Source organism: Aythya ferina (assembly GCF_964211825.1).
Source record: "Aythya ferina genome assembly, chromosome: 1".
Classification (NCBI taxonomy): Eukaryota; Metazoa; Chordata; class Aves; order Anseriformes; family Anatidae; genus Aythya; species Aythya ferina.
Window position 1 is genome coordinate 23,477,685 of NC_140296.1, and position 15,408 is coordinate 23,493,092.

Here is a 15,408-nt window from a genome sequence, read left to right on the forward strand (position 1 = left end):
AGACTCTACAGCATGTGCTCTTGTTTAGAGGTTGTTTCATAGTTTGTGTTTTTTTTTTGGTATTGCTTGCTATTTTGTAGGTTTAAAGGGAAGAGGTATCACATAGTAAATGCTGGGATTTTATAGTACTGTTGCCAAAAATTGAGTTAAATAGTACTCTGCTTCCCATTGAGGCTGCTGGTGGCAAGTCTTTCTTGATGTGCAACATGGAGTGAGTCAGAACAAAAATTTTTCTTGCCAATCGTTGAATAGTTGCAAGGGAGGTGGAAACACACCGACTTCAGATCAATTCTTCAGGACTAAAATGCAGTCTGTAAGGCATCCTTTCCCATTTCAGGGACAGTACTAATATTCTGAATGTTTAGTGATATATATCAATTTATTAAATATATTAATGCTATTTTTTCTCAATTTGATTAAAGATATTCTCAAGTATGTGTTACAGTGCTGTGTAGTGGGTATCTTGCATGTATTCATGGTTTTTATTCTACCCCTTTTTCCTTCATTTTTCCCTATTTAACAACCCATTGAGCATATATCCAATGCAGAAGACTCAGTTGACTCATTTTTGTAATGACTGCCTTGCATTCTTACCAGCTGGCACAGGAAAGTTCCCATACATTTAGCTTAGTTCTCAGAAGCAGTGTAACTGTGCAAACAGTTAAATGTGTGTGCAAACAGTGACTTATAAACATCAGTACTTGAAAAAAATAATGTATGGAATTAGTTGAGGAAGATTGACTACCACTACTGCTATGAATGGATTTTCTATTCACCATAAAACTTCTCTTTTTAATCAGATCTCATCTTCTAAAATGGAAATAAAGTATCTGAGCCCTTTGTCAACCAGCACACCAAATATGAAACTCGTCCCACAAGGGTCAGCAAAAACCCCCTCATCTGATGAAGACCACCCCAAAAACAGCAAAAAGAGAAAAGCAATGGACTTCCTCAGCTGCATACCTGCCCCTCCACCCCTGACACCGATCTGTTCGACCATTTCTCCATCTTTAAAGAAGGCATTTCAGCCTCCGCGAAGTTTGGGCTTACAGCGTAGCAAGTCAGGGAAAGAAACAAATCCCAATGTGGGTTTTGTCACCCCCAGCAGACAAGTGAGAGAAGCTGTCCGCGTTCCCGTTAATGACCTGGTTGCTGATGAAGAACTGGCGATGATTAATACGCAAGCACTCATAAATACTTTACCAGAAGAAAAGAAGACTGAGGGTGTAAATGAGACCAGTACAATAGCTACTAATTTGTCTGATGATCTTTCATCCAAACATAGTTCCAGATCAGCTGAGGAAGCAAAGAACTCATTAAAAAGCAGTTCTGAAGGAGCTGAGGCTCTTCAGGAGGACACAAAGGAGCTTGGGGGCTCATTATCAACCCACAGAATGCTGCAAAGACGAAAATCCCGAAAATGCTACTAGATACATGTGTACAGTATTGTATATATTTCAAGTTTAAATGATTTTTACTTTGTACATTAGATCCCAGTTGTATTTAATAAAGTTATATTACAAAAAATCCTCAGAGGGCATTTCAGCTGCAGGACAAATGATTTGGAGCTGAATAATCATACATTTCTCACACAAACATCACATACACTAGCATCACTCTGGCTGGAGGTTTTATAACCCATCACTTTGATTCTGATGTATTGTTGAATTCTGGCAGGGTCTTTGTTTCAGTCTCAAGCAACCTCTTTTGTTACCAGCTGTGGCATTAGCGTAGTTGTTTGTCAGAAGTAGCACAGGGCAAAATCAACAATTGTCTAAATTTATTGGAACCAAACACAGCAGCTTAATTCCGAAATACTCCTCTGTAATTCTGGCATGGTTCTGTAAACCATAATTCCTTAAAATTATGTAAACCATAATTCCTTAAAATTTCCGTGCAGTGCTAAAACTTTTAGAAAAGAACTATAATTATGACTGATTCATAGTAAAAAAAAATTTAAAGTAGTAATAATAAATCCTGGGTCTTAGTTAGAGGTACTACTTTAAGCCAGAATGTTATGAAAGAAAGCCAGGCCCTTAATTTCATCCCACGTTCTTTCTGCCAGGAGGGAGTTAGTACTTCTGTTCATGGTTTCTTTCTCATTAAGTTCTGCAGGTGAAGATTTTCAAAACTGGAGCTTCTGCACAAGAGAAGCAGTTCTGCGTGGCAGGCTCTGACTCCATGGTTTAGTTATGCCGTTGTCCTGCCTTCGCCCTTCAGAAGTCAAAGGAGGAAGGCAGCAGCTCCCTCCTGGTGCCCTTCCTGCAGTTCTGTGCCCATAATTTGGCTTGAGTGCCGGGCTGAGGGCAGCTCCTGCAGCCAAGCTGGGCACTGCGGTGGGACTGGGGAATGTAAGAGGGTGACAGCGGCTTCACTTAAAAACTTTGTGCAATGCTGCAGGTGCCCTAAACACCTTAATGAGCAATTATTTACAGTGGTGACAGTGCTGCTTTACATGCAGCCTGAGTTAAAAAATAAAAATAAAAACTATAATTCATCCCACCCCTACTGCTTTATACAGACTCCTAGAGCTTCATTTCCTTTATTTCTTCATTTCCTACTGCCAACTACCTTGCTACTGCCCTCTTCTACAGCCACTGCCCAGGTGGCAGTGTAGTTCCGCACCTACTTACAGAGCATTGCCATCACAAATGCTGAGTTTTACAATAATGTTTCATGAGCCCTGTTGACAAAGACCTATCAACAGGATTTTAAAAGTTTTTTGGAACTCCTGCAGAATAGCTTCTTTTCTTCATCCAGCCATCAGTCAATGGCTTCTCTGCACTGCGTGGTGGAAGGGGTCAATTTCTTCCCTTACAAACACTTTTTTCCCCCTCCTTTCTCAAGTTGTCATTTTGTGCAATACCCTTTGTCCTGAGTTCAGGTAGGCAGCAGTCTCACGCTTTGCCTATTTACAGCTGCCTCTGTAGCCCGGTGCCACCTTCATGTTAGCAAGCACTCACCCAGTACCAATCTTTCCTTCAGGAAACTGAACACTGCCTCCTCTGCTGTCTCCACAAGATGAAGTTTAAAGCATTAAAGTTTTCCTCCTTCAGGCTGGAGATGCTGTTTGGCTGTGTTAGCGCTAAGGTAAGAACAGCATAGATGCAGGCAGCAGATGCGGAGATGCAGAAGAGCATCAAATCTTACTACGCTCTCTTAGAACCACCTTTTCCATGATTGACTTTGCCTCTCTGAAAGTTAGCAGTTAAAACATGCCAGACAAGAAGGGGAAGACAGAAAGGATTATCCAGGAGCAAAAGTGCAAGAAGTGACCACTGCATGGAGAAGGAGCTGGCCATGTGGGCTGTAAGAAAAAAAAAAAACTAAGAGCATTCAGTGCTCTGAGCAGTTACAGCAATGCAAAAAAAAAAAAAAAAAAAAAAAAAGTGAGGCCCAGCCAACAAATTTTACCATAAGCCAGAATGAATTTTAGTGAAGGAAGAAGGATGAGGGCATGCAGTTTGTGCCAGAGATAAGAGGGCAATCAGCCAGGAAGATCTGTGAGATCATAATCTAGCGCCTTGTAAAGACTTTTAAGAACTAAAAGTCTGCTTTTGAAATGCAGTAGGAAAATACAAGAATATAAAACAGTTTAGTTTAAAAAAATAAAGTAAAACTAGAGACTTTGATCCCCTGATAATTAAAACACACACAGAGGCCTCCACCCCTCAGCGAAATGGCAGGGTGCGCGTGTGTGCCGGGCGCGGTCTGTGTGAGCAGCCCGGCGGGGGGCTGTGGTGGGCGCCCAGGCCGTGAGCTGGGCTTGGTCCCGTGGCGCTTCTGTCGTCTCTGCCGGGCTGCTGGGCGTGGAGAACGCTGTGGAAGGTGACGTGGTGCTCGTATTCCTCTTTCATCCGCTGTATCTTTTGCCGCGGGACGTCGTGGATATTTCTTCTGTAGAGGCAACGGTAGCAGAAATGTGTTACAGGTTGGCTTGCATTTGCTGGACATCGCTCCTGGTGCTTGGTGAGCCTTTTCTAGCTGGTTTTTTTTTTTTGTTAAACCATTGGTCGCAGCCACCTGCCTCTCGACAATACTGTAGGGACTGCTGGAAAAAATAACCCGCATATTTTTGTGGGCAGCAAGGCCAGAAGAGGTTAGGCGAATGCACTGAAACAGCCAGGTGAGAAAGAGCTAGGTACAAGACCTGTATCTTATTTTATGTGAATATTGCTGGGTTTTGGAGCCAACAGCTTGTTAGCACCAGGATGAGCTTTCATACTTCTGGCTGTGGATAGCCCAGGCACTGACTTGTAACAGGTGTGGAGGTCACACATCTGTTGTTGCTTTAGCTGAGTGCATGTGGGGAAAAAAACTCATCCCTCATGTGATGCAGAATGGGCAGAAGTGATGGTGGGGGAGATGGTGCTGCTGGTGGCTCTGTAGCAAGCTCAGCGACTAGGGGGGTGGGGGAGAAAAGCTGGGAATTTGCACCTGTAAAACACAGGTTTGGGTTCCATATGTGAAAACAGCGGGGGGAAGACTCAATAGGAACACAAGATGAGGTAGGGAGGAGAGGAGACATTGCACATGATTTTAGGGACATGGTTTGACATGGTTTAGTGGGTGATACTGGTGGTAGGGGGATGGTTGGCCCAGATGATGTTGGAGGGCTTTTCCAACTTTAATGGTTCTGTTCTATAAAAATAAAGGGAAAGAAGTGGAAAGTGAAACGTGTAGGACTTTACTGTTTGTAATGGAAGCTACCCGTGGCCACACATGGTGACTCCATGGCAAATATATAAATGAAAGTAGGCCTGGGAAGAGGGGAGCAGTATGCTCAGCCATGCAGGGGTTTCTGGACAAACCAGAAACTTTCCAAAGACTGCCTGCTACTTCTGTGTCTCTGTGAGCTCATGAGCTCTGAATAGCTTTATTTTTACCATTTATCTCCATAGGGCCCTACTAGTGAGCTAGTGTGACGTTGTCTTGCAGCTGCATTTTCAAAGTCTTGCTGTGTGCAAATCCTGGAGTGCTCAAAATGTTTTGTTTTGGTTTTGTTTTCCTCCAGTGGAATTAAGGTGAAAGCAATGCAGCAGGTCTCCAGCTGCAGCATCCCCACTTGTCATGGGCATGAGAGCCACCAGCAGCCAGTGCCCTACACATGGGCAGTGTGCACCTGGGGTCAGCAACCAGCACAACTGCAAAGATGATGCAGAACCAGAATTGATCAGAGCAAACCAGCCCATACTCCTGCCTTTTTTCTGCCCAAGCAGCTGGGAATGGTGATGTCCTTCAAGACTGACATCCTGTGCCCTACAGGGGGCATACAGGATGTATGAACAGAGCTCTGGCAAGAGCTACCTGCCTTCTTACAGGAGATTTACACTGCTCATGGCTTGTGGACTAAAGATTTAGGTACCCAGAGAACCTAGGGTATCGCTAGGACGTTTATCTGGTATCAGGAAACCTGCAGCCAGTGCTGAAGGTACGGGAAGCAACTTTCAGATGTCCCTTTATCAATTGCTAAAACGCTACCCCAAACTGCAGGTGTTTGAGTTAGCCTTACAGTCCTGGCAGGCTACTGCAAAAGCTGACTTGTTTCAAATAATTACACAGCAGAAATGGCTCAGCCTGAATGAAGTACGCACGCCCTTTCATTGTCATTTACCAGGTGACCATTTCAGGGGGTATGAAGAGGAAAAGTGCTGACCTTTCTCAGAGCACAGAAGTGAGAAGCTGTCTGCTGCACCAAAGAGAAAAAGCTGTACCTTGTCAGTTCGTGAACATTGAACTTCCAGGGTGTATCTGGTTCCCGGAATATAACTTCGTAGCTATTTTCACGTGCCTGAAGAAGTACACACAAGTTTTAGATTTAGGGCCACCAAACCCAGGAGTAGCCAATTTTCCAGCCCCCCCTTAAAATTTTTATCAGGTTAAGAGATGTATCACGCATCTCCAGGAGCCAGAAGGAAGAAGCTCACCACGGCTCCCACCAGGGTGTTGGTCTGACTCCCTGCCAGTCCATTCCCCCTTACACCAAAGGCTTTGGGTCTCCCAGCACACCCTGCCTCCGCATTCCCCCAGCACCCTGCTCCCCGCGGCAATGGGGCTCTGCCACAGGAGCTCTGTGGCAGTCACAGAAGGTTCAAGAGCCACAGGTTGGCTGCGCCAAGCTGGAGCTTCTGGGAGTGTCGTGCTATTTCCAGGCACTGAACCTACAGGTCTTGATTTTTTTTTTCATGGTAAAGCAACATATTTGTATCTCCATATGTGTATACATATACATCTATATGTATATGTGTATATATATATTTAGCTAACACAGCTATTGATTGCTTTTGGGATTTGATTTGGAGGTGTGAACACTGCCTCCTGAAGACATTATGTAGTAGCAGAAAGGAGGCAGGGGACTCTTGATCTTTCTACATCTCGTACACCTCTAGCTGCGATCTTTCACTTGCTTCATGGTCACCCAGAAGCATTCACAACTTCCTCCAGCACAGTAACATGTCCAGGGTTTCCAGCACCACTATTATTTTTTGCCTCTTCTGAGCTCCCATAAAAGCAATACCTTGACCCAAATTTTTTTTCTAACGTGATCGGAACCCAAGAACTTATAGCTGTGCATAAGCATGAGTGTGATGTTATCAGGCAGGCCAGACTATGAAACTGTGCTAGATATTGGCAATAAATGCTATGCCTGCCAGCACTACTAAAAAGAGATACTGAATGCACCCTTCAAGGACTCTTTCTGATGTATTTTTCACAAGTCATAAACTAAAATTTTGATATATTTGTTAACTTTGGAAACTCTTAGATTTGGTCAGTTTCAGATTCAACAGTTTGGAAACTGTCACACTCATGTCACTGTTAAGGATTGCCTGATTGCCAAGAAGCTACAGGGCAAGTTCAAAGATCATTAATCTTTCTAATAATTTTGCCTTCACTGAGGTGTATAGCTGGTTATATAAAATAATTGCATAGGCACCTTTTCCCCTATGTCTTCGCAATATAAATTATTAACTATAATTAGAGGACTGAGGGAAAATGGAAGTCATTAGTTTTAGCCTTGTTAAGAATTGTTTCAGTCGGATCACCTCTTCAATGTCAGAGCTGAGCGTGTAAAAGCAATAAATCATAGCTTTCCCTACCATCATCACATACGGCTTCATTTCCCAAGCATGGATGTTGGTGTTATCAATAATAACCGGGCTTTTCCCATTCTTCATTGCTTTGCGTGCTGTAATGTAACACATCAAGTAAAGCTAAAACGTATTAAGTAACAGACTGAGCCAGGTCTTCCTAGCCTAGAAGGGTCCTTTCCTTGCCCACTCCTAGCACGCTTGGCTCCCCGCCGGACTTGGGTTTGTAGCTACCACCCAAAAGCAAGCAGAGGTCGGCACCCAGCAGGTGTTTCCTGCAGGTGATGCAGCTGGTGGCTGTGCTCAGTAGCAAGATCTGAAACTTGTGTGAACACATTTAGACACATTTAGGTATTTACAGCAAGTATGAGAGACCATTATTTGCAAAAGATGTCTGTTTTATGATCCCAAGGTACGTTTGCCAATGCTATAACTGAGTTCAGAGCACGGCCTCCAATATATGTGACATTTTTCTCTCTCAGCTAGACATGTAGGTCATTTCATTCTCAAATTATGGAGGTTTGGAAGTGTTCCTCCTGCCTGTCACTAATTCCTCACTGCCACCCACTTCTAGGTCAGGACAGACACCTAAGGAGGTGCAGTCTGCACCATGCCAGGCACACAGCTGTGCTGAGCAGCTGCAGTGCTGGCATTTGCATGGCACCTGCTGTTAATCAAGCTTCAGCAGGGCTACCTCAGAGTCAGTTCTATTTCCAAAACTAGTAACTATCACCAACATTAATTCATTTTAAATTCCTCTCTGTAACGCTACAAAATAGTATCAGAAGTGGCAAATATATTTTAACCAATACACCATGAACTTCACCTACTTTGAGATATTTTTATTTGGGGGCTCAATTTGAAGACATACTGAAAAGGAAAACTATGCTGACAAAAGACTGGATCGATTTCAGTCACCTCTCTTTTGGTTCCACTTGTGTGCATCCTCTAGGAAGTCAGGCTCAAACACGTACACACCATTTCTAGTGAAGAAGTCATCAGTACTAAGAACCACAGCACTGGGATAGTCGTACTTCAGTTGTCTGGAAAACAAAAACCACAATGAAAGAAGGATTAGGATGTGCAAACATGCCTTTAACAAAGAACATTACATCAAGAGCTGTACGACTGCTCTGCAAATTTGCACAGTCCTTTGTTTGGAAAATCCCAGATTAAAGAGATCTGAAAATAATGTAATCAGTAGGTGAGCATGCAGGAGCTTAAAGGCATGTTTGATTTCTTTAATTCAGCAGAGAGATCCACAATGGACCGCCAACACGAGTCTTTAATCATAATAATAAATTCAATTTTCTGAGTTATTTGAGAAGGTATGAACATACATTTTAAAAAATACTGCTAATCCCATGGAAGTGAGTCTTAAAAGGCAATTCTCTTACGGGAGTTTCACTACAGAAAGATTTTTGAAGATAATAAGGAGGAATGGTTGGTCATTTAGTAAAGATTGTCTGTATTATCAGCTTTGTCTTGTTCTTTGTTCTTCTTCTTCTTTCTCTGGCTGTAAAGCATGTAACTCCTTTCCTTTAATGTACAAACAAGTATGAGAGGGATTAGTCAACATTTCCTATTATTTTATGGTTCTTTCTCTTTCTCACTTGTCTCTGTTTACTCTGCCCTCTTCTTGTCGAGTTGAGTCATTTTTCTTTGATTTCCATTTTTTAATGTTTCACAGACAAATTTGCATCGCCTGGCTTGGCCACCTCAGATGCAGCAGATCCATAAAGGAGGTCCCCTGTGGTCAACAGCCAAGGGCAACCCCCTTCTCTTCATGTTGACATGTGTCCCACAACCATGTCCACTCACAGCTGGGACGAGATCTGGTGGGTCTTGCTGCAGGCTGACCTTTCAGGAGGCTAAGGAATGAAAATGCTCCTGATGTGGTGGCTTGAATTTGAAGGGTTCTTCCTGCAAATTAGTCCTCAGGGAACATTAAAAAGAAATCTTAATGCAAAACTGGGTTTCTGTTTGTGTGTTTTCATCTTATTTGTGTCCATACGCTGAACTGTTCACTTTGTCAGTCAAGGGAGTGTTGGGAGGAGGAGGGAGGGAGGGAATCTCTGCAAGAAGCCAGGGAGAGCCCACGGCATCACCTCACTGCTCCCTTATCTTGTCAGGGCCCCAGAAGCCAAGACAGAAGAAAGTAAGGCCAGTCCAGAAGCCTTGTGACTCTCAGACACGAACGTCGCTGCCCTGCTATCTCACGCCACACATGGTCTTCAGTCTGTGACTCATTTCAGCGTCCTCGATAAAACGCTTCTCTTCCATCCCCGTAAGCTCCAGAACAACAATTTCTCAACGCCTTATCTAATTGAGCAACGGCAGGGGAAAAGGTCCCTCTAGGTTATCGGCAAAAAACCAGACGGGCAGACAGAAAAGGCTTAATTCTGTCATCTCGAGCTCGACTCCAGCCATTTACCTACCAATTTCATCCTAACCTGCCTGCCAGCAGCAATTCCTCACTCGGATTGCACTTTGCTTTTCCTTGAACCAAGGCCGACTTCTGACTTGTTTCACCTGCGCTGTAATTTCCACCGTCTGCTGATTAATTCGTGTTATTTTGGGGTAGCCACTGCCACAGGGAGCAGAGACTCGCTGCTGGCTGACCAGCCAAGGCCAACCTCACTGCTCTGTGCTGCAGCCACTAAGTTACATACCTTTTAACACATAGTTATCTCCTAGCTCAGAAGAGATGTTTTATTTACTTAATTACTGCTGGACAAACAGATCCCCAAAAAAGTTTTTTTTTTTAAAAAAAACACAAAACTTTAGTTTCGGTCCCAAGCAAATAATTTTTATCACGAAGAGCATGTGAGCACCTAATGCTTATCTGTTTGCTCCCACGCTGACACACTGATAAATTTAGCTCTCAGTAATTCAGTACCTTACCTTTCCCGTTTCATCCATCTGCATCATAATCTCTTCTCTAAAAAGCTGATTGTGCTAAAACATGTTGTCCCTTTACCTATTAAGATGCACATAAAATTGTACATATTAATAAAAGATCTCAGTATGTTTTTCTTCTTCGGTATTTCCTTTCAAAATGTTATCACAGTGCAAAATTTTAAAATACTTTTTAGCATTTTAAATGCTAACAGAGAGCTTTGATATGTAAGCAACTTAAGCAGTGTGTGATTACCTGTACATTCAGTTTACTATCTTCATATCCCTGGTAATAAAGCAGATAAAACTGGGACTTCAAAGGAGGAAAAATATGGCACAAGATGTGTTCAGAGCTATGGATTACTGTCACGTTTACTATACTCAGACTAAACAAATAAAACCACACTAATAGCAACATAACAAAACATTAAGCTTGTTTTGCTGTCTTTAACACTTGTTTTTCCACAACCAAACTGACTCCAAAGCTTACAGCTCTTTCCTGCCACCTTGTTCCATTCTGTTTGTTCTGTCCCTTTTAATTTCACTTGCAAAAAATAAAAATAAATTCATTTGCACCCAAGACACTTTGATATTTTGCTTGAAACTACAGCCATTGAGATCTACATAGGACCAGAGGTTGGTGTAGAATAAAGGTTTTACATTATCCCATTAGACTCCTGATCACTCTATGCAACAATAATGCTTGTATTGGAGCTAAATATACAAAATAGGAGGATTTGTGCCCAGTGTTATTTATTAATAAATTCTGAGCAGCACCCATTGCAGTTAGATCAGTAAGTGTAAACCACGCTAAGGATGAAAAGAAAAAAGAAATCTCTTTGCAAGATCAAAGGGTACTTACAGGCTACGTCTGCACTGAAGAAAAGCCACTGGACTTTAAGCACTGCATTGTGATAAACAGTATCTGTCAAAAGTTCAGTATTAATTAGCCTACACGATACTTAATTGCTCTGTACTGCAGCTGCCTTGCAGCAGTTTTAATATGGTCTGTTACAGGCACAAGTCTGCTCTCGTGCCTTTCTTTCCCCTTCCCAGGGGGAAGCAGATTTCCAAGCTAGGTGAAGTACCTTGTTAGACTGATGCAACTGAAAAAAAAAAAAAAAAAAGAAGTTTTCAGATGCTTATGGCACAGAAGCAGCAAACTGCTGGCAGGCCTGGGGACTGCTCAAACCCTCCGGGAGCCCTCGGTGTGCGCAGAGGCTCCAGCGTCGTCACCAGCCCCAGCAGCAGCTGCAGGGACGCCTCTGACCAGCGCAGGCTCTCAGTGCATTCACCTCTACTCTTCACCCTGCTCAGGTTTACCATGGTTACAACTACTAAAAAAAGAATATTTCTGTTGAAAATACAGCTCCATGAGCTAACAGAGAGGGGTTTTGAAGCCTTCTAAATTATTTATCTGAGGACCTGCTCCCATGACTTATACAGTTTTTGAAGTAGCCAGTTTATTAATAGCATCTTCAGTGCTTTCAATCAATCAATTCCGATTTTAACTGGATATATTTCTATCCTCACAGACCACAAAATTACTAACCAGCATTTCCACTAGCTGGATACAAGGATAGGACTTGAGAGAAGTCCCCACCTCTACTAACGATGTCACTGGAGAAAAGAAAGCCCCTGTCTGCATTTCACAGGCTGTCACGTCTTTCCATCAGAAGCTCTGGGAGTGAATGGATGTCCGATATTCAGTCTGGTAAAAAGACTGGAAGGAGTGTTTTCTGCTTTCATAAAAGCTAACAGAACTGAGTGCCAGGCAGATCTTAGGCCTGGTAGAGTCTCAAGATACAACTTCTTTCCAGTGTAATGCAGATCCTAACATTTATGTGCTAGCACTGCATACAGCCACTTGTTCTGCTCACTAAAAAGCCTTCCTGTGGCTTTTCAGCATTCAGTTTTGGCAGAAAATGAGAAAAATGAGAACCAAAGCACACACACAGTGCTGTCAGCTGCCTGCAGTGTTTTGGTAACTTGCCGTGAGCGCCCTGAGGACTCTGCCCCGGTGCGGGGCTGCCAGGCAGCACGGCAGTGCCTCCACGTCTCACCGGCAGGACACGAGCAGCAGCTGTGGTGTGCCTGTCGATAAACACGTTCAGAAGGACCTGAAGCACGAGCATGTCATATACACAGGTAGATGTTGACAGTGTGTTACCATCTGGAAGCAGGAGCTGCAGAGCTAATAGGCAAAGTCCATGAACTGTGCTGCAATTCTCCCGTAGGGTTGGGATCCTGGTGACAAAGGACAGGCTGATTCGGGATCCTACCCGTGGCAGGGCTGGAGAAGGGACTGGAGGTGAAGGGAGGAACAAGACAAATGCAGCAGAGAGAACTGGGGAAGACAAAGCCTATGCCAAGCACCGATTCCTCAGTACCAATGTATTTTTCCCTTCTGTGTCTTCATCACCTGTTGTGGATGACTGTTCACTTTACGCTTCATAAGGGAGCACAAAACCGGTCCTATTTCAAGTGGTAAATCAACAGTAGAAGTTGAGAAGTTACATATTTGATCGTGCCCAGCCTAGTGCTTGAGCAAAACTGTTAAATAGGTTACGTGTTATGTTGAGTTGTGCGTTTCCACCACAAACAAAGTCTGTTGTGGAAGCAGATATGAGCCTGCATGTGGCTCACTTGATTTTTGGAGATGTTTTGTAAGCTGAACGTACTACTGCACCTCAGACATGTTTTCTTAGCAGTTGCCTCTGATGATGTACGGTGAATGATTAGAGGGCACCAGTTAGGATCACCTAATAAATAGGTGGCTCAGGGATGTGCATCCTTAACAGTGGTATGATTGGAAAAGATGCTGTAATTATATCTTACAAAGCTGTATCCAAACAGTGCCAGGTGACAATGAAAGGTCAGGGAATCAAGCCCTGAGCCCTAGCCTGCTCCTGGACAATAGTCTGGTGCAACAAACCAACAAGGGGATGCTCTATCAGCGAGTTGCAGTATCACTGGTGATAACATTCACGGTTCATGACATTTCTGAGCGCTGTAAAGGCACACAGCTTGCAACAGAAATAGTAGCTGACATGAATAATGAATGAATGGAGACGTGTGTGAAAGCACCAGAAGAAACAACAGAGCAAAGGTTAAAACAATGGCATATGCTGATAACCAAGAGCAGAGTTAACAGCTATGAAACTGGGAAACGTGCTCGTCACCCACACACTGATACAGAGCAATGACTTGCCACTAGGAGACAGGAGAGCAGGAGGATGGCCAGCAGGTCCTGCTAGCCTGCAGCCACCCTCCTCTTTCCAAAAGGGAGAGAGCTCTAGCTGTAAAAACACCCAAAGTGGGAAAACAAAAATAACAGCCAAAAATCTTGCCTAAGATTCATGAAAAATGGCATCATGGTAACTGCTAGAGGGCATAAAAAGCCCACGTTGTCACCACTAACCAAGAAGAACCTAGAACAAAAAGCAAAAATGAGGCTGCCGAAGGACCTTGTCCTTGCTGATTTTGGCCACACCACCTGTGCACATGTACCCTGATGCTTGCAAATATTTGAGCGTGACAGTGTGAGTGAAAAAAGTCAGAGAGAATGAATTTGAATGGGTAAAATTAGCTTACCTGCAAATTTTTAAAGTAAATCTCACCTTTCCTCACCAATAGGATCTCGCACCATGCTTGTTGTACTAATTCTCTACAAACATATTCCTGCCTAGCACACTACAATTGCCAACACCAAAAGATACACAGTGTGGGATGCTGGAAAGAACAAATTTCAAAAATTTCTTGGCACAGTCCTTTTGTAATCTGACAGAGCTAACAGAGAGGTGCTACAGGCAGCTCTCACAGCTGCCCTTTGAGCCACGTAGTGTTTATGATACAATCAGCAGGGGCTAGATGCAGAACAACTTCTTCAAGCCTTCCCCTTACATGGGACTAAAACAATGTTTACGATTTATTCTGCAAATCCACTATTAATAATTAAACTCGTGTTTTGACCTGAAAAAAAAAGAGGCTAGTTATTTGCATTGGCTGAGAATACGTCCCCCAAAATCCCTCCGTTCACTCTGGCACGCTCTTCTTACCGGGGGGAAGCCCACGGTGAACGTCCACCTTTTGGTGGTGAGCAGGGGGACACCAGGAGCTTTGGGATACCAGGCTGGTCGCGATACCAGGCCGATCGTGATACCAGGCTGTGGCCATGGGGTCGGGCAGGCTGTGGTGCCACCCCACAGCACTCCCCTCGGGGCTCTTCCACCAATTTTTCACCAGTCCTGGAGCCTCTCCTGCCTCTCTCCCACACCACTGGGGCTCAGACAACTCGAAACCAGAAGTCGCAGCCCTTGGCAATTCTCGCTGCGAGACGGAGGAACTGCTTTATCGTCGGCAATCGACCACAAAATAAAAAAGCCTTAGCCTGGTAATTTTACAGAACAACAAATAGCCTGGCTGGGGTGATTTAGGGGCTTACTGGCAATGCACCTTTGGGCACTAATCCCTTAAAAATTATGAAGGGAACCTTGCCCCACGCACTGGGCAGCGTGTCCTTAACGCAGCTCCTCGTGGCTGGAGCAGCGAAGCTTTGAAGCATTTTTGAGCTTTCCGCGAGGCTCCTGCTCCCCTTCCCGGCCAGAGAAGCCCCCGAGGTGGCTGTCATAACCCTATTTCCATCTCGCAGCCCAGCCTTGCTCCTTCCAGGTTTTGGAGCAAGCAGAGGACCCCCTGGCACCACCCCGGGCCATTTGGGGCTCGGCTCTAGCACCTTGCCCGAGGGCTGGCTCCTTGCTTTCCACCAGCCTGAGGGAGCCAAGACCCTGCGAGGCAAAGCCCTAAAGGAACCCTAAAGGAACCCTAAAGGAACCCTAAGCGGCTGTCACGGCACCAGCCCCCTTCCCAGCCCTTACCTGGCCAGCGTGCTCTTCCCGGAGCCGGGCAGGCCCCGCAGCAGCACCAGGCTCTTGCCGAAGCGCCTCCGTGGCGGGGGCTGCAGGCTGAGCCCCCCCAGGGCTCGGAGCAGCCGCTCGTCCATGGGGCCCGGCCCGGATCGGTCCCGGTCGTGCGAGGGCCGGGCCCGGCCCGGAAGGGGGAGGGAGGCGGCGGGGAGCCGGCCCCGGCCCCTCCCGGGGAGGCCTCGCACAGGGAAGGGCTGGGCTGCCCGCGGGGGACCGGCTGTGGTTACTAAAAATTAATTAATTTGCACGGTATCCAGGTGGGGGGGGCGATGCTGCCGGTGCTGAGAAGCCCCAGGCCCAGGTTCTGGCCCCCCGTACTCTGCCCGCAGGCTCTGTCACCACAGCACGCCCGAGCTGCCTACAGTACCCCAGCTTTAGGATCTATTTTATTCCTTTCGTTTTCTTTCTTTTTTTATTGGATTCCACCCAAAAGCAGGCGAGGATTCCAGGCAGCCACAGCTAAGTAACTGTGCTGCATTGCATAAGCAGCCCCATGC

General features: G+C 45.0%; 2 protein-coding genes and 1 long non-coding RNA gene across 7 annotated transcripts in view; 2 read left to right on the forward strand and 1 right to left on the reverse strand.

Moving 5' to 3' along the window:
• The window catches only part of BRCA2 (BRCA2 DNA repair associated), a 38,859-nt gene extending 35,894 nt beyond the window's left edge, over nucleotides 1–2,965 (forward strand). For all 3 annotated transcript variants that reach the window (XM_084527684.1, XM_084527683.1, XM_084527682.1), the window contains one exon: nucleotides 801–2,965. In XM_084527684.1, the coding sequence (XP_084383810.1) occupies nucleotides 801–1,430 (630 nt within the window). In that variant the 3' untranslated portion in view covers nucleotides 1,431–2,965. The remainder of the gene's footprint in view (nucleotides 1–800) is intronic.
• N4BP2L1 (NEDD4 binding protein 2 like 1) lies at nucleotides 1,432–15,050 on the reverse strand. 3 transcript variants are annotated; one of them, XM_084527774.1, is made up of 5 exons: nucleotides 14,864–15,050; nucleotides 8,007–8,131; nucleotides 7,098–7,186; nucleotides 5,715–5,791; nucleotides 1,432–3,897 (listed from the first exon to the last, which is right to left on the reverse strand). In XM_084527774.1, exons 1-5 carry the CDS (start codon nucleotides 14,986–14,988, stop codon nucleotides 3,672–3,674), a joined length of 642 nt encoding a protein of 213 aa, XP_084383900.1. In that variant the 5' UTR covers nucleotides 14,989–15,050; the 3' UTR covers nucleotides 1,432–3,671. The 3 variants fall into 3 exon arrangements, with proteins under 3 accessions (XP_084383900.1, XP_084383902.1, XP_084383901.1); XM_084527776.1 differs by lacking the exon at nucleotides 14,864–15,050 and adding an exon at nucleotides 9,993–10,779; XM_084527775.1 differs by lacking the exon at nucleotides 14,864–15,050 and adding an exon at nucleotides 8,429–9,759.
• LOC311440654 lies at nucleotides 3,909–6,919 on the forward strand. Its single transcript, XR_014695520.1, has 2 exons — nucleotides 3,909–4,356; nucleotides 5,015–6,919. It is a non-coding gene; the product is annotated as an uncharacterized lncRNA (long non-coding RNA).
• Nucleotides 15,051–15,408: the final 358 nt, after the last annotated feature.